The following is a 21,563-nucleotide window of genomic DNA, read 5'->3' as shown; positions in this document are numbered from 1 at the left end:
GCCAAGCGGCCATGGCACATGGGCCCAGCTGCCCCGCGGCATGTGGGATCCTCCCAGACCGGGGCGCGAACCCGGTTCCCCTGCATCGGCAGGCGGACGCGCAACCACTGCGCCACCAGGGAAGCCCTATAAAAGCTTTAAACATTATTTTGCCTCCTGTAAGTTTGAACAAAAAATGTTGCCTGCCATTTCAATAAACAGTGAATATTGCCTGCCGTCAAGCCGGCATCCACTACATCCGCCCCCAGCAGCATGCCCTGAGGGGAATTCGGAGTGTAGAAAAACCGGATACTAGTCCTAGGTAGTGAAGAAGCATGTCTGAGGAATAACTTCAATGAGCCCCAAACTCTTGCATCTCCCCAGACACAGAAAAGCACTAAAATCATTAAACTGAGATGTCTGTCTTTTGTGATTAGCAGTAATCTTTTGATGTTTGACTACATGTTTTATTACCACCAGCCCCCACTGCCCCCAGCAAAAAACTTCTGTATATGCTGGCTCCTCCCTTACCTCTTCAGAGCAGTTCCTCAGAGCTGTCTGAGAGGCTGTCTCCCAGGCTGTGGTCCTCAGTAGTTTGCCAAATAAAACATAATGTGCAACTTGTAGGTTGTGCATTTTTCTTTCAGTCAACATAATTATTAAAAAGTTACTATCGGGCTTCCCTGGTGGCGCGGTGGTTGAGAGTCCGCCTGCCGATGCAGGGGACGCGGGTTCGTGCCCTGGTCCGGGAGGATCCCGCCTGCCGCGGAGCGGCTGGGCGCGTGAGCCGTGGCCGCTGGGCCTGCGCGTCCGGAGCCTGTGCTCCGCGACGGGAGAGGCCACAGCAGTGAGAGGCCCGCGTGCAGCAAAAAAAAAAAAAAAAAAAAAAGTTACTATCAAAGATAGTTTTTAAAGCATTATTGTTAGACAGTTATTTCAACAGTTGTTGAGATGTTTCCTTCTGGAACTCTCCACTTCCATACTCAGTGGAGGTTATGTCCTTGAAATTTTTTAAATGAATATGTCTATAAATACACCCACTCCCACCCCTAGAATGAAGTCATTCCTTCTGTTTTGCAGTCAAGAAATAGTGTCACTACACAGAAAGAAAAATAAACTGTTTAGGCATTTAAAGTTAAAAAAAAAATAGTGTCACTAAAGTTTTCAACACATTTTTTTTTTTAATTAGCAGAAATAAGTGAGATACCCAGCTCATATTTTTTGCTTGTAGGTCGTTGTAAAGAAACAGTGAGCAAAATCTTTTTCTTCAAGGAAAGTAATAGGCCAATTAAATTTTGATTTTGATTTTGAAACCAAGTATATTTTTAATAACATGTGCCTTCGGAAAATTATGTCTATTGAGCTCTTAGGCTAGTCACTTATTTTTTTCTTTAGGTGATGCAAAAACTTTCTGGATGGAGATAGAAGATGATGGGAAAGTGGATTTCATATTTGAACAAGTGCAAAATGTGCTGCAGTCACTGAAACAAAAGATCAAAGATGGATCTGCCACAAATAAAGGTATGAAGCAATAAAAACGTTCAGTACATTTAATGCTGAATATTACCCACTGATAATATAGTATAATTCTGTTTCCAGTATTGCTGTTCATTTTAAAAGTCAAATAACTTCTTTTGTTTTTTAAGAACCTAACATCAGTTATACTTGCTTTTTGTGTGTGTGTGTGTGCCCCGCTTCTATAAAAACTTGTTTTTACCATACTGTGGACATTTTGTAAAACTGGATGAATCTGATTACTTTGAATAATAGCTGCTGAATTTATCTCTGTTTATCTCAGGCTACCTTTTTCTCCCTCATTTTATCTTTTTTTTAGGGGGTGAGGGGGGTATATTGCAAAACTAATATCTGCTCATTGTAGAACATTTGCTACATATAGAAGAACATAACAGAAATTATCTATTACCCAATCATTCAGAGACTTGTTTTTTTTAATATAAAAGTAAATATGTAAATATATTTTGCCTGCTTTAAACAGAACTTGCCTTAGTAGTCTTCAGAAAGCAAACCTCGCATTCTACATAGGCAGTCAGTTCAGTCAACCAAGTATTTTTTCTGCTTCTTTGTCTTCATCCTAAGTGGTGGTAGAACATAGACTTTTATATGGAAATTTCCTTCATTCCATCAGAACATATGATTTTCAAGCAAAATCTCCCCCGACTATCCTTTATTTTTGCCCAGGACATTCTTAATACTTTATGAATGTTCTTATGACATTAATCTATGATGTGCTTGTCCACAAAATTAATACAATTTTTCATTTTAATATTCCTTCTCATTCCTTCATGAATCAGATATATCTAGGTTTGAATACAGTTCTGCCACTTCCTAGCTTATTGACCTGGAATAAACAGCTTAACCACTAGGCCTTAATTTCTTTGTCTTTAATGTATTCAGTAGATAATCATAAGAACCTCTTAGAGGAGTTGTGAAGATTGAATGAGATAAAGTATGTAAATTGCCTAGTACAGTAGCTGACATCTTGACTGAAGATGATACTGCTGCTGATTGTTTTCATTCTTTTTTCCTTTTCTTAACAGAATACATCCAAGCAATGATTCTAGTGAAGGAAGCAACTATAAATAATAATTCAACTTTGATAAAGGGTATGTACATTTCTAATCCCAATCTAGAATATTCTCTGCTATTTTCTTGCTTTGAAGCAAGCCAGCCTTAATTATGTCAAGTTAACTGAAGACAGTTTAAAATAAAACTGTAAGATCCATATATGGAAATCAGTTTCCCTAGTAAATGAAAAGTCCTACCCATCCAGAGATAGGAAGTGCATACTCTACTAAACCTCTCTGGGAAGGAATGAACAAATGTATCTCTTTTTCAAAAACGCCTCTACTATAAGAAGGGCAAATAGAATTCCAAGACTCCAAACCACTATAAACCTATTGATACTTTGTGTAAAGAACAATACTAAAAGGTACATTCTGGTATAGATAAATTGGTAGAAATTTTTTTCATTTCTAGATTATTATTAGACCATCAGTCTAACAAATTTATTTTAGAAGTAATTGAACAAAGATAATGTACCAGGATTATAAAAAGAAAAATTGAAAAGTTATTTTAGATAAACAACAAGTCCTACTGTATAGCACAGGGAACTATATTCAATATCCTATAATAAACCATAATGGAAAAGAATATGAAAAAGAATACGTGTGTGTATATATTTTTATGTATATATATATATGTATATCTGAATCACTTTGCTGTACACCAGAAGCTAACACAACATTATAGATCAACTATACATCAATTGAAAATTTTTTTAATTAAAAAGCAAGTTATTTTATCAGAATCACTATCCTATAAATCTTAGACTATCACTAATTTGCTAAAGTGTTGAGGAGGTACATTTACTAAATTTTAATTAATACTGGTAAATATTTTCAACAAATTGTAATTATTTTAACTGTCATAATTTGGAGCCATAAGGTTTTAAATCTCTGAAAAATGGCTTAACATCATCAGTTCATTTATTTTTATTTATTTATTTATTTTTTGCTGTGCCGAAGCATGTGGGATCTTCGTTCCCTGACCAGGGATTGAACCCATGCCTCTGCAGTGGAAAAGAGGAGTCTTAACCACTGGACTGCCAGGGAAGTCCCAAGTTTATTTTAAAGAAAGCTTTTGTTATTCAAAAGTATTTTCAATTTCAGTAGCTAATGTACAGTTTTAGAAGATTAGATTCTTGAAGAAAACAGTCTTTCTCTCAGTATCCTTCAATAGCACTTGGAATCAACACACCCTTAAGGGATTACATTTGCTTTGCAAGAGAGAAGCTTTTAAATGCAGGAGGTGGTAAGAGGAACTAATTCTAAACAACGTTTTTTCTTTTTTCCTTTCTGAAACAATCTTGCCCACTAAAAGAAAGTAGGTTGGGTTTTTGTTTTGGTTCTTTTAAAGTAATGATTTCATCAATAGAAATACTGAGTAAATATTTACTATAGTTTCATATTTTTATATGAAGTACTATAGTTTCATATTTTTATATAGTTCATCTGAAGTGTAACAAATTTATCAAAATAAAAGTATATGTTTGCTAGTGGTAGAGCAGTGTTTTAACAGTAATTGGGGAGTTATGTAATTGACATTGCTAGCATATGTAGGGATTAAACATTTTCTAGTAATAAAGATTCATGTTAGTATTTATATTAAAAGGAATATTGAGACTGGGGGAAACAAAAGGACTTGGTGTTGAGGTCAAAACAAGCCATCCCAGATCCAGCCTGAATTCTCCAAACCACTAATTACCTTTAATTTTCTTTGATTGTGTATAATTCTGTAAATATCTGCTGTATCCCCATACAAAGAATTGGATACTGTTTTCTTGAAAGAAATTATTATTTCTCCTTTCTCTCCTTATCTAATGGTTAATATAAAATCTCCATGTTTTTTAGTAAATCTTATTTCTAACTATGCTTATATTTATTTGTTTTGTTCCTGTTTGTTAATATGGCTTTATATGGCTCATTCAAAGAAATTAGCTGGGAAATTCTTAACTTGTTAAACTTATTTAATTTTTAATCAGTTATTATATTATTTACTCAGCTCTCTTCAACTATCAGACTTTAAATCTTCTTTTTTCACCTGGATAACTAAAGAGGGTTATTTATGCTTTCTAATTAGCCAAGGATGACCTTGGATTATAACTTAAAGTATTCTTTTATTTACTTAAACTTTTTTTTTCTTTTTAATAAGAGTTGTCTGCACTAAAGGACCAATGCAAGTTAATGATCTAAGGCAGGATGAGAATCACTTTTTTTCTTAAGGTCCACCACTGCATAGGAAAAAGCACAATTAAAAACAATTTTTTAAAACCAAACATAGAATATTCTACATATCCATTTTTTTCAAAATTGGAGCAGGAAATCTATAACTCTTTCATTTAAATACATAGCTTATTTCTATAGTGGAGTCATGTTAGAAAGAATAGATGAAGTTGAAAAAGAAGAGACAACAAATGAGATGAAATTAAGTGTGGAAAGATGTAGGAGAAACTAAGAGAAATATGAAAATACAAATGGAAAGACAAAAAGAGGTACCCAAATACCTCCCTCTCTCCCCAAAAAATAGATAGTAATAGAACAATGAGAAAACAAAAGATACATAAACTTTCCATTTTGTGACCTTAATAGAGCCTTTAAGAGTTATGTTGTTTTTGTAAAATACAAGCAGAAATAGGGATACTTGATGTTTCACTTTAAAGGTTGATTAAAATTCAGATAAAGTTTGGCCAAACTACAATTTCTGCAGCAGAAATCTCTTCTAAGTCTTTTATTTTATCCTATCTTATTTTCTTAATGTTTTTGAAAGTGTTGACACCTAATTTTTTGGCTCAATCTTGAAATCTTAATATGTTTTCAGATTTAAGGGCTATATATATATCTAGTCAATAAAGATACTATTTAGATTTTACAGTGAGTGATTTTTAACTTGGTATTCTTGTTAAGTTTGTAATTTTTTCATGTAGATCATACATCTGTGACCAAGAATGCACAGGAAAACAAATCAAGTTCATTGCCCTCTACATCACATAAAGACTCCTTTCCAGAAGACTATACCTCTCTGTATGTATATAAGTTAAATTTATTTATGTCATTAATGCTTTTGCTCCCAAAAAGGGATTTACTGTTGCTAACCATTTGATGTAAGAGTAGATAAAATATGTAAAAAAGGATGCTTTCCCATCAAAAGTTTTAAAAGTTGTGTATTTTATGTACATCAGACTTGTCAAGAGCTGGGAAATCAGTTGGCATTCTGTGAAGCCATGTTCTGCCTTGTAGTTCAAGGTGTCTAATGACAAAACAGTTCTCAAGCCAAATAAAAACAGAGAAACCCCTATAGTGACTGATAGAAGTAGTCACTATCATCAGTTTACCCCTACCCAGAGACTGGCAGAAAGATTCAGACAATAGCAGATAACCCTGCTTTACCTACGTATCCGTTGTTTACTTACAGCATTTTTGTGTTTTTGCAGGGTCAGTAACTAGGTCTACAGCACTCTGCATAGGATTGGTTTTCTTTATTTTTGTTTTTTTCCAGTAAAGTATCTTCATACATGTAAGAAAGTTGATCTTCCTCCCCACAAAATTGGATTGAAATTAGGTTACTTAACTCCTGAGATTTGTAGTAGGTTGGTTTTCTTTCATTTGTTTTATGAAATGAAGCACAGATAAGAAAAGAATCATTTCTTTTTTTTTTTTTAATTAATTTTTAGGAAAAGAATCACTTCTGAGGTTCATATCAGTATTTCATTTCTATGTTTTTCTGCTTTTCTAACTTTTCTTTATAAATATAAAAAGATTTTTTTTTTGATGTTGGGGGTAGGAGTTTATTAATTAATTTATTTATTTTTTGCTGTATTGGGTCTTTGTTTCTCTGCGAGGGCTTTCTCTAGGTGTGGCAAGCAGGGACCACTCTTCATCGCGGTGCGCCGGCCTCTCACTATTGCGGCCTCTCTTGTAGCGGAGCACAGGCTCCAGACGCGCAGGCTCAGTAGTTGTGGCTCACGGGCCTAGTTGCTCCGCGGCATGTGGGATCCTCCCAGACCAGGGCTCAAACCCGTGTCCCCTGCATTAGCAGGCAGATTCTCAACTGTGCCACCAGGGAAGCTTTTCTCCTTTGTTAATTGCCTGATAACTTGAGCCTTACACCTCTTGATTTTTATTAAATTAGTCACCAGAAGAGTACTTGTAAGCCAGCTTAGCTAACTTTCTTGAAACCCTAAATTCCAAATTACAGATTTTACCAGCATGTTTACTCTTAACATTTTAGTCGTAAGTAGTTCTAATTGTCTGTTGTTCCAGTAATGACTAACTTAGAGCTGTACTTACTAAGTGTCACATGAGGAAATTACGTAAAAATACATTGTAAACTGTAAATTACTGTACAAATTTTAGTTTTTATTTAAGAACTAATGATAGCTTATATACAATTTTCTCTCTTGCATATACCCTAAGTTAATCCCTTCATATTCAGAGAAGAACTTTTTTAATCTTCAAATTAGTATTTCATATTACCCTTCCCCCAAAATAGGACAAATCAAATAATGACATTTGTAGAAAAGAATGCCACAGAACCCAGTCTGGAACATAATTTAGTTGGTTAAGTCAAGCTGAAAAGGGAAATGAAACATTCAGTTTACTAATTGTACAACACTGTAGCTATATAAATCACTTGAGAGTAAATTAGCCTATATCAAAACAAAGAACAAAGCTGTGAGAGCCTAAGAGAATTTATTACAGTGAATACTGAGTGAAACCAAACAAAGGGATCTATATCTTTGGTAGACAAGTAAATAGTACTGCTCATAGTTCAGAATACATTTTAATGAAAAAATGGTAGAAAGGAACTTGGCACTTAATAATAGGGGAAAAGCAATTCCAGACATGGGCTTTAAAAAACAAGGAAAGGGCTTCCCTGGTGGTGCAGTGGTTGAGAGTCCGCCTGCCGATGCAGGGGACACGGGTTCGTGCCCCGGTCCGGGAAGATCCCACATGCCGCAGAGCAGCTAGGCCCGTGAGTCATGGCCGCTGAGCCTGCGCGTCTGGAGCCTGTGCTCCGCAGCGGGAAAGGCCACAACAGTGAGAGGCCTGCGTACCGCAAAAAAAAAAAAAAAAAAAACAAGGAAATATTGGATACCTAAATAAATAAATAAATAAAATCAGAAATGTATTATAGTAGACTAGGCTAAAGAAGATAGAAGTTAAATGGAAGAACAAAACAAAAAGTACATTATAGAATATATTTCTTCCTATGGGATGTACCCCCAGCATGTTTCAAAAATACTAAAACAGACTTAAGTTATTTAAGGGGAAACATAACCTTAACTCATTTTTTCTGCTTTTTTTCCCCCCTCATTTTTAATGTATTAGGTGCTACTGCATTTTAGTCCATGGGTAGTGATGGATTTGCATTGATCTTTTAGCTGCATTCTCATCCAATATTTTTTGCTATCTTTTCGAGAAATTAAAGATTGAAAACATAAAAAGGGATATGGCAGAAACCCATACTCACACCATCCAGAATTAACAGCTGTTAACCTTTCATTGTATTTGCTTCCAGTCTCTTTTTTAAAAAGAAAACAAAACACTATAATCTCTTTGAGCCATACCTAACTTCTCACCATGACAAAGTTCCATTGCCCTCTCTGCTTCTCTAGGAGCAGTCACTATCATCAGTTATTTTTCTAGTTCATTTTTTAATATTTATGTAGCCATAAATAATATATAGTGCTATTATAGTTTTTAAATTTTATATAAATATTCATATACGTACCTTCTTTCTTGTTTTACTCAGCATTAGTTTTTTGAAAGTTGTTTTTTTTGTTGTTTTTTGTTTTTGCGGTACGTGGGCCTCTCACTCTTGTCGCCTCTCAAGTTGCGGAGCACAGGCTCCGGACGCGCAGGCTCAGCGGCCATGGCTCACGGGCCCAGCCGCTCCGCGGCATGCGGGATCCTCCCGGACCAGGGCACAAACCCGTGTCCCCTGCATCGCCAGGCAGGCTCTCAACCACTGCGCCACCAGGGAAGCCCGAAAGTTTTTTTTTTATTATTTAATTTATTTATTTTAATTTTTTTGGCTGCGTTGGGTCTTCAATGCTGCGGGCAGGCTTTCTCTAGTTACAGTGCGTGGGCTTCTGATTGCGGTGGCTTCTCTTGTTGCAGAGCACAGGCTCTAGGCACTCAGGCTTCAGTAGTTGCAGCATGTGGGCTCAGTAGTTGTGACTCGCAGGCTCTAGAGCACAGGCTCAGTAGTTGTGGCGCACGGGCTTAGTTGCTCCGTGGCATGTGGTATCTTCCCAGGCCAGGGCTCGAACCTGTGTCCCCTGTACTGGCAGGCGGATTCCTAACCACTGTGCCACCAGGGAAGTCCCTACTCAGCATTAGTTTTGAGATCTAATCATGTTGCTTCCTTGTTATAGATCTATTTCATCTCCTTGTTTGGATTTCCATCATGTGAGAATACATTTTTTTTTTTTTCCCGTTACGTGGGCCTCTCACTGTTGTGGCCTCTCCCGTTGAGGAGCATAGGCTCCAGATGCGCAGGCTCAGCGGCCATGGCTTACGGGCCCAGCTGCTCCGCGGCGTGTGGGATCCTCCCGGACTGGGGAGTGAACCCGTGTCCCCTGCATTGGCAGGCAGACTCTCAACCACTGCGCCACCAGGGAAGCCCGAGAATACATTTTATTAATTCCATTCCTTTAAGGATGGGTAATTAGATTGTTCCAAATATTTACTGTTATAAATAGTAGTGCAGTGATCAGTTTTATCCCAGCCTTTCTTTTAAGAAAGTATTCATTGTGAAAGTCAATTAAGGAAATTAAAGGTATAGACTGGGATCTTTAAGATTACCCCAAATGGGGACTTCCCTGGTGGCACAGTGGTTAGGAATCCGCCTGCCAATGCAGGGTACCCGGGTTCGAGCCCTGGTCTGGGAAGTTCCCACATGCCACGGAACAACTAAGCCTGTGCGCCACAGCTACTGAGCCTGAGGAGTCCGTGCACCACAACGAAGAATAGCCCCCGCTCGCTGCAGCGAGAGAAAGCCTGCGCAGCAATGAAGAACCAATGCAGCCATAAATAAATCAATAAATAAATATTTTTAAAAAAGAAAGATTACCCAAAATGTAGAAGAAAAGGGCAAATGAATGAGAAAAAGAAGAGAATGATGAATAATGTTCTCAAAAAAGAAGCTATTAACAGAAAACCAACAATTTTAGTGAACACTGTAAAATATTTTCAGGATCATCCATATGTTATAATGTTCTTTACAAAATGTTAAGAATTTCAAGCTAAGGTGACAGAGTTAGGACCAATGTGCTACTGCTCACAACTGCAGTGCAGGAAATCACAATGTCTAAACTAGGATTCAGAATTGTTCCAGCAACTAGAAAATGAAAATACATACATTTTCCATTAAAAAATTTGGTACTTAAATAAATGTGAAATGTAGATGTTGTCAATATATTGAAAAATAATGTAAACTTGCCCAGCAGAATCATTGCTTTCGGAAAAATCTGCCCTATTTTTTCTGTACTAGAACAAACAAATGAACAAAAACACAAGAAGCTAGAATAAGTGAAGCAGAAGCACTAGTCAAAGAAGGTAACTTCTGAGTATAAGAAAATATCAAGTCTGGAGGCAAAAGGTTTTACCAAGTACCACAGAAATGAAAATTACTAATAGATAAGTATTGATTTTTAAAAAGTTTTAATATCAGTCTTAAAGTATAAATATCTTACAAGTATCAAAACAAACAAAGCCAACAAAACAGCAAAAATCAGGCTAGCACCTTTGCAAAAGCTCAGAAAACATCTATATACATAACCTTCTGGAAAACTTTCTCAAAAATCCTCTTGCTGACCAAAAGAGGAGTCAGAATGTATAAGATATAGTATTTAAGAAATGGTAGTGGCATGGAAACCATCTAAATATAGAGTTAACTATAATAAAGATGAGTCCTTAAACTAGAGACAATGGAGGCCCTGCATGGTATGCAAAGTTTTATGTTTATAGTGTATTTACAGAGAGAGTTCATAGCTTTCATCGGATTGTCAAAGGGTTTATGGCCCTAAAAAGTTTAAAATATCATTATTGTGGATATGGAGCTTCTAAATAAAATTTTAGCAATTCTAATCCAGAGAAATATTAACAGAATGAGATGACTTAGAATTTATACTAGTCAAGCAAGAATGATTTAGTATTAGGAAATATATTATTTTACAGAAGTAAACCACAGGAAAAAAAGCTTATCTTAAGATAAGATGCCAAAAGACTTTTAAAAGTAATATGAACCATTAGAAATAGAAGAACTCTTTCTTTTTTTTTTGAATTTTTGAATTTTATATATTTTTTTATACATTAGGTTCTTATTAGTTATCTGTTTTATACATATTAGTGTATATATGTCAGTCCCAATCTCCCAATTCATCCCACCCCCACCCCCCCAGTTTCCCCCCTTGGTATCCATACATTTGTTTTCTACCATCTGTGTGTCTATTTCTGCCCTGCAAACCGGTTCATCTGTACCATTTTGAAGAATTCTTTCTTAATGTGGGAGAGAATATGTTTCTTAAACCAGCATCCACGTCCTATATACTGGTGAAACTTAGAGACATTTCCTTTAAATAAAGATTAAGACAGAAGTGCCTGCTATCATAATTGTTATTCAGTATTTTTATGGAAATTCTAGCCAGTATAATAGAATGTAAAAGAAAATATGATTATTGAAATGTACAAAGTAAAATTATTTGTAGATAGTCTTATCCTTCTAGAAAATCTAAGATGCAAGTGTAAAATTATTAAGCTAAAACGAGGGTTTAGTGACATAGTCACATAAAATAAAAATATGAAACTCTATACCTTTAGAAAATATGAAATTAAGTCCCCATTCACAACACCAGAAAGTAAAATAAATGAGACTAATTACAAGAAGTATATACCTGAGAAAAATTAATTCTAAAGATTTTAATGAATGGATAAACTTACCATGTGCCTGGATGGGAAAACTGCATATTGTAAAAATGGTAATTCTTCCCAAATTAATTTATAGATTTAATTTCATATGAAATCCAAGCACTTGGATGTTTTTTAACTTGGCAAGCCATTATAAATTTAATCTCAAAAGATAAAAAAATCAGAAAACACCTAGAACATGTTTAAAAGGCAAAATAGTGAGGAAGGACTTGCCCTGAGAAATATCAAAATGTTCCATCATAGTATGGAAAACAATGTTATATTGGTATAAGAATTAACAGTTCGATCAAAAGGCAGAATAAGTCTAGAAAATAAGAGGACATTTTTATGTATTTCTAAGAACTTGAGATATGATTAAGCTAGTAAGTCAAAAGTCAGAAGGTGAAAGAAGGAGATATTCAGTAAAAGACTCTGGAACAATTGGATATTATTTGGAGAATTTAAGTTAGATCTTCATGTTACATCAAAATAAATTCCAGATGAAACTGGACTCTCAAACCATAGAAAAATTAATTATAAAATTAGAACCCTAAAAAAACAGAAAAATAATAAATATTAGATATCTTTCTATAATATTATGTATCGTGGCATTATTCATAATATTGTTTATACTTTATTATAAATACTTAGTTCACTGCCTAGAATGTAAGCTCCTTGAGATCACAGAGCTCTCATCTTTTTTTCATAGCACCTGGCTCATAGCAGGCACTCAAGAAATCGTTGATGGAAGAATGAATGAATGAATGAATGAATGAACGAACGAATGAACAAGCCCCCAATAGGCAAATGGACAAAGCATATGAATAGACAGTTAGCTAAAAGGAAAAAAAAAATCAATAAACATGAAATTATGTTCAAACTCCTTATTATTTAGAGAAAAAAATTGAGGTAATAAAATACTTTTCACCTATCCAATTGATGAAAAATTTTAAAATAATATTCAGGTAGATGAGCATTCATCCATGCTCTGAGAGTATAAATTGGTCCAGCCTTTTTGGAAAGCAGTTTTGCATTTTATATTGATTAAAATATGTGTACCTTGTAGTACCATGATCGTAGTCTCTAAATGCCATTTCTCATTAAGTGGAACCATAGTCCCTTAGAGAAATGGCTGATTCCAGACCTGAGATATCTTGTGACAGAAAGCAAAAAAGCTATCAAAAAAAAAAAAATACCATATGCTAACACATATATATGGAATTAAAAAAAAAAAGGTTCTGAAGAACCTAGGGGCAGGACAGGAATAAAGACACAGACATAGAGAATGGACCTGAAGACGGGAGGGAGAAGGGTAAGCTGGGACGAAGTGAGAGAGTGGCATGGACATACATACACTACCAAATGTAAAATAGCTAGCTAGTGGGAAGCAGCCGCATAGCACAGGGAGATCAGCTCGGTGCTTTGTAACCACCTAGAGGGGTGGGATAGGGAGGGTGGGAGGTTGACGCAAGAGGGAAGGGATATGGGGATATATGTATATGTATAGCTGATTCACTTTGTTATACAGCAGAAACTAACACACCATTGTAAAGCAAAAAAAAAAAAATCTGTCACTTTGGTAGTTGCTAGGATACAGCTCATCATTCTGAATACTAGTAATTAAAGAATCAAGCATTTATCTGCCTGCTTATACTAACTATTTCAGGATAACCCAAGAATTGATGAGTAAAATTTCTTTATGAAAGCACTCTAGCTGGAAAATGCAGTAGGAATGGTAGAATTAGAAGATTGTTATTTTTACAACTACTACCCCCACCCCACCCTGCCCCAAAGAAACAGTGGTCTTAGCCCAGTGGTCTCAAATGAATTGTGGTCAGAACAGGTGTTTTGTTTTAAACTTCTAACTTGTTGAGGAGTGATGCTCTTGTAAAATGCAGTAAAATGTTGCAGCAGTGTTAAAGTGCTGTAAAAGTTTCTAAACTTTTGCACTTTCAATTTTTGTACTTACCATGAATTGTTAAGAAACCACTGGGAACTGGCACCACCACACCTTAACATAGGACTGGTCTAGACAGCGATCATGAGTGAATGCCAAAACTGTTAAGTGAAAGTGAGGAGCTTTAAAAAATGGATGGAAACACCCAAACCCACTTATAAACCTAAGCATCACTAAACGTGAACGATCAGACATTGTTTTTCTCCTTATGTGATGCAATAGGAAATTCATAGCACCACGTATGAATTATCTCCCCTGACCCCCCACCAAAATTGAACCTGAATCAAATCAGGCTTCTAGAACTGACTACTGCTTTGCCAGGAATGGAAGGGGGTGAGTTAAATGACACCACCACAAGGAAGGCATCAGCCAAATTCCAGAATGTGGGAACTACTGTAGCACAAGTGACAATTTATTTAACTTTAACCAATAAATGTCATTAATGAAGAGGGAGGGAGCACTACATAAGGTTAGAGACATAAAAGACACCTGAATCAAATACAGAGTGTAGGGGTTGTTTGATTCTGATTCAAACAGATTTTAAGACAATCAGGGAAATGTGAAGATGGGCCTTTGAGATTATGTATTTTTAAAAAGACTTATTTGTTAGAAATACATACTGAATTATTTCAGATAAGTGTTTGCTTTAAAATACTCCAGTGTTTCAGGGCGGGGCAAGAGGGGTGGAGAATAGTTTAAATAAAATAGGCAAAATACTGACAATTATTAAAACCTGGTAATAAGTGTCAAACATAAAGCCAGACATTAGCTGTAGTGGTGAAAACAGATTTTATTCACTAATTACTGACAGGAATAAGAGCTGAGCTCCATCGCGATTTGCGCTGAGGTGACTGGCGTTTTAAAGGGCAATGCGGGAGTAAGGAAGGGAGTACAAGCTAGGGCTCAAGTGAAAACTTAGTAAAGGTTAATCAGTGTGAATGCCCATGAGGCCAGCTGTGTGTGCTGGCTGGCAATCGTAAAGTTAGGATTCTGTCCTCCCACAGAAACTGGAGGACAGAGACCCTGTCCTTCCTGATGATTACCTTTCAAAAGAATGGCTTTCAGGTTTTTGAGAAAAATATTCCTGAGTTGTAGAAGGTACATATACATCTCAGAGAGACCCAGGAAAGATTCATAATTTTAAGACCTTCTTAGTAAATGTTCTAAAAAAGGTCAGGGGCTTGTCTTTAGGTGTGGCTAGAAGAAACAGCCTTGAGCTTTCTCAGGGAGGCATTTTGTTGAGAGGCTGGGGTTATCCTAGAGACATGCATGTCCTTATGCTGCTAGAAGCCTTGCTAGAGTTTGGTTATCACTCAGTGCAGAGGGTTGGACAGAGTCATTATGTGCTGGGAGTTCTGGAGTTCTCACAAGTACATGAGGGTCCAGTATATCAGTCTTTATGAGAAAAGAATACTCTTAAGTGTATGTTTGAAAGTTTTTTAATAAGAAGTTATTCTTAATGTATATTCCCCTTGACCAAGTAATTCCTCTTAAAGGAATGTATCTTAAGGTAGTAATCAGAAATTTGGTCAAGGACTTATGTATGAGGATATTCATCAAAGTAGTAACACAGAGAAAAATTGGAAACAAATATTTCCAACATTAAAAGATTTATAAATGATAGGACATCCTTTCACCTACTAGATTATCAGAAATCCGGAAGCATCAAGAGCCTCTGAAAGCAGGTGCTCTCATAAATTGCTGGAGAGGCTGACCCCATGGAGAGCAATTAGGCAATCTTAACAAAATTACTAATCCATTTACCTTGTGACCTAGCATTCCGGTTTCTGGGATATCTTCACATGTATGAAATTATTATATACGAGGTTTTCATTTGATCATGATTTGTAATAGCAAAAGATTGAAAACAATAGAAGACTAGTTATATAAATTGTGGAATTTATGTAGAGGATTACTATACAACTGAAAAAGGGATGGGGCACCTCATATCTGTGCATTCAGTATGGTACCAACTAGCTACATGTGGTTATTTAAATTTGAATTAATTAAAATGAAATTTAAAATTCAGTTCTTTGGTCGCAGTAGCCACATTTAAAGGTATTCAGTAGCCACATGTGGCCAGTGCCTATGCCATTGGACAGCACAGATATAGAACATTTCCATCAATGCAGAAAGTTCTGTTGGACAGTGCTGCTTTATATAGTGAGTATCAAAAATTTTCTAAAATACCTATATTACTTTTATAATAAATAACAGATACCTAGAGATAGAGTGAAAATATTAGGTAACACAAAACAGGTTTTTTGTGTGTATGTGAAAGTTTAAAACCTGAGTTTGGAACACATGGAATCTTCACAGATTTTTTTTCTTAAAGTCAATAACCTCTCCATTTTCTCCTGTAGTTTACCATTTTCAGATGTGTTTGAGACCCGGTGGGTTACATATTATGGGGACAGTTCACTTGGTACAGTTGTTGAAGGCAAAAAGAAAAAAACACGGCATAAAGGATTCTTAATGAATTAATTATTTTTTTTTACCTAGCCTTTACTGTTTTTTGCTTGAACCAAGCTTGTCTGAAGACATAACCTTCCTCAGGTCTTTGCTGAACTCATGTCCTACATGAACTCTAAATTTGCTAGGTGCTGTTGGTGTAGATGTAGCAAAAAGTTACCACTGTAATCGCAGCTTTCTGAAATACTCTGAAATTAGACTATGATATAATAGGAAAGATACTTGCTTTGTCTGGGTCCCTAGCACACAGCTTCTAAAACCTTTGGAATCTCCTGGGTGGTAGGAGTGTCTCTGGCGTGCAAAATGAGATGACTTGGTGAGACGCTCCTAGTTAACTTCAGGATGGGGTTTGGATGCCAGAAAGACAACCTTGGTTAGAAGCCTAAAACTTTCAGTCCTACCTCCCAAACTCCAGGGCGGGGAGAAGGGCTGCAGGTGGAGATAATCACCAGTGGCCAATGATTTAATCATGCATGCTTAAGCAGTTAAACCTCCATAAAAAACTTTAAACAACAGGGCTCCTGGAGCTTCCTGGTTGGTGTACAGTTTGAGGTGCTGGAAGGGTGGTGCATTTGGAGAGGGCATGGAAACTCCATGCCCCTTCTTACCTACCTTACCCCATGCATCTCTTCCATTTGGCTGTTCCTGAGTATCTTTTATTATAAACTGGTAATAGTAATTAAAGTGCTTTCCTGAGTTCTGAGTCTTTCCAGCACATTATCAGAGAGAACGGGTTGTCAAGAGTGTGGGTGACCTGGAAACTGCATTTGGCATCTGGCATGGGGGCAGTCTTATGGGACTGAGCCCTTTAACTTGTGGAATCTGTTGCTGACTCCAGGTCGATAGTGTCAGAATTGAACTGAATTATTGGACACCCAGTTGAGGAAGTGGTGCTGGAAAAAACACCACATATTTGATGTCCAGAAGAAAAAACCCCTTCAGGTATAACTTTATGTGGCTGCAGAACATACTAAGATGTTGATTTCAGAGTCTGGCTTATTTTAGTGTTGTCTAAGAAGAAGCTAATAGGAGTTAAATACCACCTTAGTGTGCAGTGTTTTTTTTTTAAAAATGGGGATTGTGCTATACATTTGAGATACTAATAAATAATTAATTTTAAACAGATCTACAGAAAATAAGGAAATTCCCCCTCTGGAAAATAAAGTTGCAGACTTTAGAGAAAAAGAATCATCTTCAAATTTATCTTACCAAAAGCATGACTGCTCTGGTGCCTGTCTGATGAAAATGCCACTTACCTTCAAGGGAGAAAACCCTCTGCAGCTACCAATCAAATGCCACTTCCAAAGACGACATGCAAAGACAAACTCTCATTCTTCAGCACTCCACGTGAGTTATAAAACCCCTTGTGGAAGGAGTCTACGAAACATGGAGGAAGTTTTTCGTTACCTGCTTGAGACAGAGTGTAACTTTCTATTTACAGATAACTTTTCTTTCAATACCTATGTTCAGTTGACTCGGAATTACCCAAAGCAAGAAGAAATTGTTTCTGATACGGATATTAGCAATGGAGTGGAATCGGTGCCCATTTCTTTCTGTAATGAAATTGACAATAGAAAGCTTCCACAGTTTAAGTACAGAAAGACTATGTGGCCACGAGCATATTATTTAAACCGCTTTTCCAACATGTTTACTGATTCATGTGACTGTTCTGAGGGCTGCATAGACATGTGAGTAGAAAAACATGGCATTTCAAAAAAATCTTCTGAATGTAGGGGTACTTTTCAAGAAGTCCTGCTGTGTATCAGTTTGTCTGTCTATCTAAAACCAGTTCATCGAGAATCTAAAATAGAAAGATGCATCTCATTAGCAATAGGAAAGAAAACTCTTTGCCAGTTATTTTAGTAATTTGGGAATTATTTCTTCCAAGGATAAGTATTCCCTTTAATCTAGTACCATACTCCTAATAGCAGCAATTACAGCTAATGCCATGGAACTGTGCCAAACACTGTGACAAGTGCTTTACATATATTTTCTTGTTTAGTTCTCACAAAACCCCATGGGGTAGGTAATATTATTTCCATGCTACAGGTGAGGAAGTTGAGAAGCCAAGTGTAAGGTCAACAAATTTAAGAACCAGGATTTGAACCCGTGCTCTTAACCATTATGTTATATGTTGTATTTTACTTTTGCAAATCATTTCCTTGCTACTATTTTTAGAAAGTTAATGGTGCCTCTCCTGATGATAAAATTGACATTTCATTAAAAAAAATGAAAATATGTTCTAATATATTAAGACTTTGAAAACCATTTTTTTTTCAGGGTGTATAATTTATTGGTATTTGTAGGTTTGCATATGTAGAGCAGAGTTGCGTTATATGTACGTTTAATTTAATGCAAATTTAGCTGCTGTTACTAGGAAAAAGAAAAAGCATGAGAGAGATAAAGAGAAATAATTTAAATTATATAGATAGTTTTCACCATCCTCTCAGAAGGAGTGTGAGATGAGATATCAATCTGCTGTTACCTCAGTTTGGCTCAGTTCCTTTAGGTCTGTCATAGAGGAAACCTCTCACTTTGCCAAGTTTTATTCTGTTTAAATATAAGTTGTTGTTTTTTCAGCATTGCCTCTAAACGTAACCCATCTACATCTGGCCAAGCCCAATCTCTTTCAGTGATGGAGGAAAAAAACTAACTGTTGGATAGTGTTTACTGTACTTTATGGTCAGTTTAACGAGGTTTTTTTAAAGAATAATTTTGACTGTATGTGATTTTTGCCTTAGACTGTAGAAAGTAACCCCCATGTAACATGCACCACCAGCATATATATTTTCATCTATTGGTCAGAAATTACAAGAGAAGTCACAAAATAAGCAAAAGCTGAAGCCCACTGGGATCTGGAATTGGACAAGCGCGCTGTGGCCAGGGATTCTAATCCTGACAGGAATGGGAATTAAACATGTCCCATGCGTGGCAGAGAGTGGGCACTGAGCTCTTTGGGGCGACAGAAACAGGGACCTGCACAAGGCTGGGAAGCAGACTAACTCACAGGGCCTGGAATTGTATTAATAACAACTGGGTTTAGAGCTGTGAAACCCATAGGTCAGAGCCAGAGCAATGAGGAAAGCAGCCAGTGTAGAGGAGCACCCAGGAGTAAACGCCACGAAAAGTATGATTTCAAACAGTCAAAGCAGACAAAGACATTTAGGACCATGAAGGCAGCATAAGTCCCAACAAATGGCAGCATTCACACCTGAAGAATCAGAGGTAAATGTAGAATCTGACTGAAAGAGACTTTAAAATAGGTATGTTTAAAATGTCCAAAGAGATAAAATATTAGCATCCATGAAACAAGAAAAGGAGATTATTTTAAGTATACTGTATATGTAAAAGAACCATTTGGAAATATGGGAAATAAAATATATGGTCATTGAAATAAAAACTAAATAGATGGACTAAATGGTAAGCATTGGTAGAGCTGGAGAAAGAATTAGTGAATCGCAAGGCAAAACTAAAGAGATTCCCTCAGAATGCAAAGAGATAAAGAGATGGGGAAAATAAATTTACAGGTTAAAAAATATGGAGGATAAATGAAAAATTCTAACATACATCTGAGAAGAAAAGTGCATTATTTAGAGATAATAGCTGAGAATTTTCCAGAATTGAAGAAAGACAGGAGTCTTCAGAGTGAAAAAGCCTACTGTATACTAGAAATGGAAAATAAGATAACTATATCTAAATATATCATGATGCAACTTAAAAAGTATCTAGGGCAAAGAGTAAATCTCATACTATCAGATAGAAAAGAGGAAAAATAGATTGACAACACACTTTTCATCAGAAAGAATAGAAGACAAAAAGGAGACATATTAGCTTAAAATGCTGACGGAAAATAAAGGTGAAACTAGAATTCTGTACCAACCCAGACGGTCATTTGTGGGGAGGGAGGAGGGTCCTCACACAGTAACACAGCAGTTGAAGACATACATAACTGCTTTCTAGCAATAGTACTTTTAAGTCTGTCTAGAGCATTGTTTTTCAAGCTACAGGTTTAGTAGGATGTAAAATCACTTGTGACTAGCATTTTAAAAATTAAATCATACAGAAGGTACCCACGTGCGTCACACATGATAAGGTACTTTCATGCCAGTGTTATTTCTGCTTGTATGCATACACACATATATAAATATGCATGCCTCTGTAGGATCATGAAGAAAATATATTTCTTACTGTGAGTCATAGTCAAAAATATTTGAAAGCTACTACCCTAGAGATGCTTACACATGTACATAAGAATAAGGATGTTGTAGCATTTTTGGTGTATTGAAAACTAGAAGCAACTTAGTTGTATACCAGGCAACTTAATTGTAATCTAAATACTATGGAAAAGTTAAAAGGAAATAACTAGATTTGTATATAACACAGATGGGTCTCAAAAACATTATATTGAATGAAAAAAGTTGTAGGATGATAACTATAGTACTTTTTAAAAAAACAATACAATATATTGTTTGTAGATAAATATGTATGTAAAAAGTATAAAGGATGCCTCAGCAAACCTCTTGAGAGCTTAGTTTTATCTGTAATGCTTTTTATTTTTAAGGAAGATCATATATACAGTATATATGTTTTAAATTACAGTTGGCCCTTGAACAATGCAGGGGTTAGAGCTGCTGACCCTCCATGTAGTAGAAAATATATAACATAGTTGGCCCTCCATATAAGCGGTTCCACATCTGTAGTTCCATATCCGAGCATTCAACCAACCGTGAATCGTGTAGTACTGTGGTATTTACTCTTGAAAAAAATCCATGTATAAGTTGACCCATGCAGTTCAAACTCATATTGTTCAAGGGTCAACTAAAAGGACTAGACAAAATGATGACAGCTAATTCTATATGGTCAAAATATGAGTGTTTATTGTATTATTGTTTGTGTTTTTCTGTACTTTTTAAACTTTGCAAACAAAGTCTTACTAAAAAAAGCAACAGTAGATTTCTACATCTGTAAGTAGAATCCAAATTAGTGAATTTATTGCTTGTTCTTTTCTGTTGCAAACAGTAGTTACCACTCTGACATGTATTGTGTATATACAGAAAAATGCAGAAGCAAATCATAGAGGAAAAGACCTTAAAGTCACTTACAATTCAACATAGGAGACAGGATTCAGAGATTTTAACCAGCTTACCAGTGGTTACACACCTAGTTTATAGCCGAGATAACCAGGTTCCTTACTCCCTATCGAGTTATAAGTCCCTGTCATGTTAGATAGTTATCTAAATAGTTAGAGGGAAAATATTTTTATGGTTGCATGTTTACTGCTTACCACTGTTCTAAAAAACAGATTGTAGTAGCCAGATACCCAGCATCAGTCTCCCCAATTTATTTTCATGTCATTGGAGGGAGAGATAATACAAGACGTATGCAAAACTATATATGCCCTTTTGAGTTTGACACATATAAGTTTATCCATTGTAAGAGAGCAGACATAGGAGAAATTTTACAAAGAAGGTTTTGCAGAATAGGAAATGAAAGGAATTCATTTTGAAAAGTTAGAGAAAACTCATAAAGTTAAGTATTTATTTCATGAGCAAATAGAGGTACAGGGCAGTTTATAATTATTTATAAACTTTTGGTAGATGTTGTCTTTCAAAGAGGTCTTTTTTATTTAGGGAAGAAGTCTAACAATCCATGAACCAAACAACTAT

The 21,563-nt window shown here is 35.9% G+C and overlaps 1 protein-coding gene across 1 annotated transcript in view; it reads left to right on the top strand.

Annotated features, from left to right (window-relative positions):
• Positions 1–21,563, top strand: part of LOC102990347 (SET domain bifurcated histone lysine methyltransferase 2) — an 84,517-nt gene that overhangs the window by 11,403 nt on the left and 51,551 nt on the right. Inside the window, exons 4-7 of the mRNA XM_055089669.1 lie at positions 1,375–1,500; positions 2,538–2,603; positions 5,483–5,579; positions 17,022–17,585. Coding sequence (XP_054945644.1) covers positions 1,375–1,500; positions 2,538–2,603; positions 5,483–5,579; positions 17,022–17,585 — 853 coding nt within the window. The remainder of the gene's footprint in view (positions 1–1,374; positions 1,501–2,537; positions 2,604–5,482; positions 5,580–17,021; positions 17,586–21,563) is intronic.

The sequence above is a fragment of the Physeter macrocephalus genome, chromosome 13 (assembly GCF_002837175.3).
Source record: "Physeter macrocephalus isolate SW-GA chromosome 13, ASM283717v5, whole genome shotgun sequence".
In the NCBI taxonomy this organism is placed as follows: Eukaryota; Metazoa; Chordata; class Mammalia; order Artiodactyla; family Physeteridae; genus Physeter; species Physeter macrocephalus.
The sequence above is the reverse complement of the archived record's forward strand: the minus strand, read 5'-3'. Positions and strand labels throughout refer to the sequence as shown.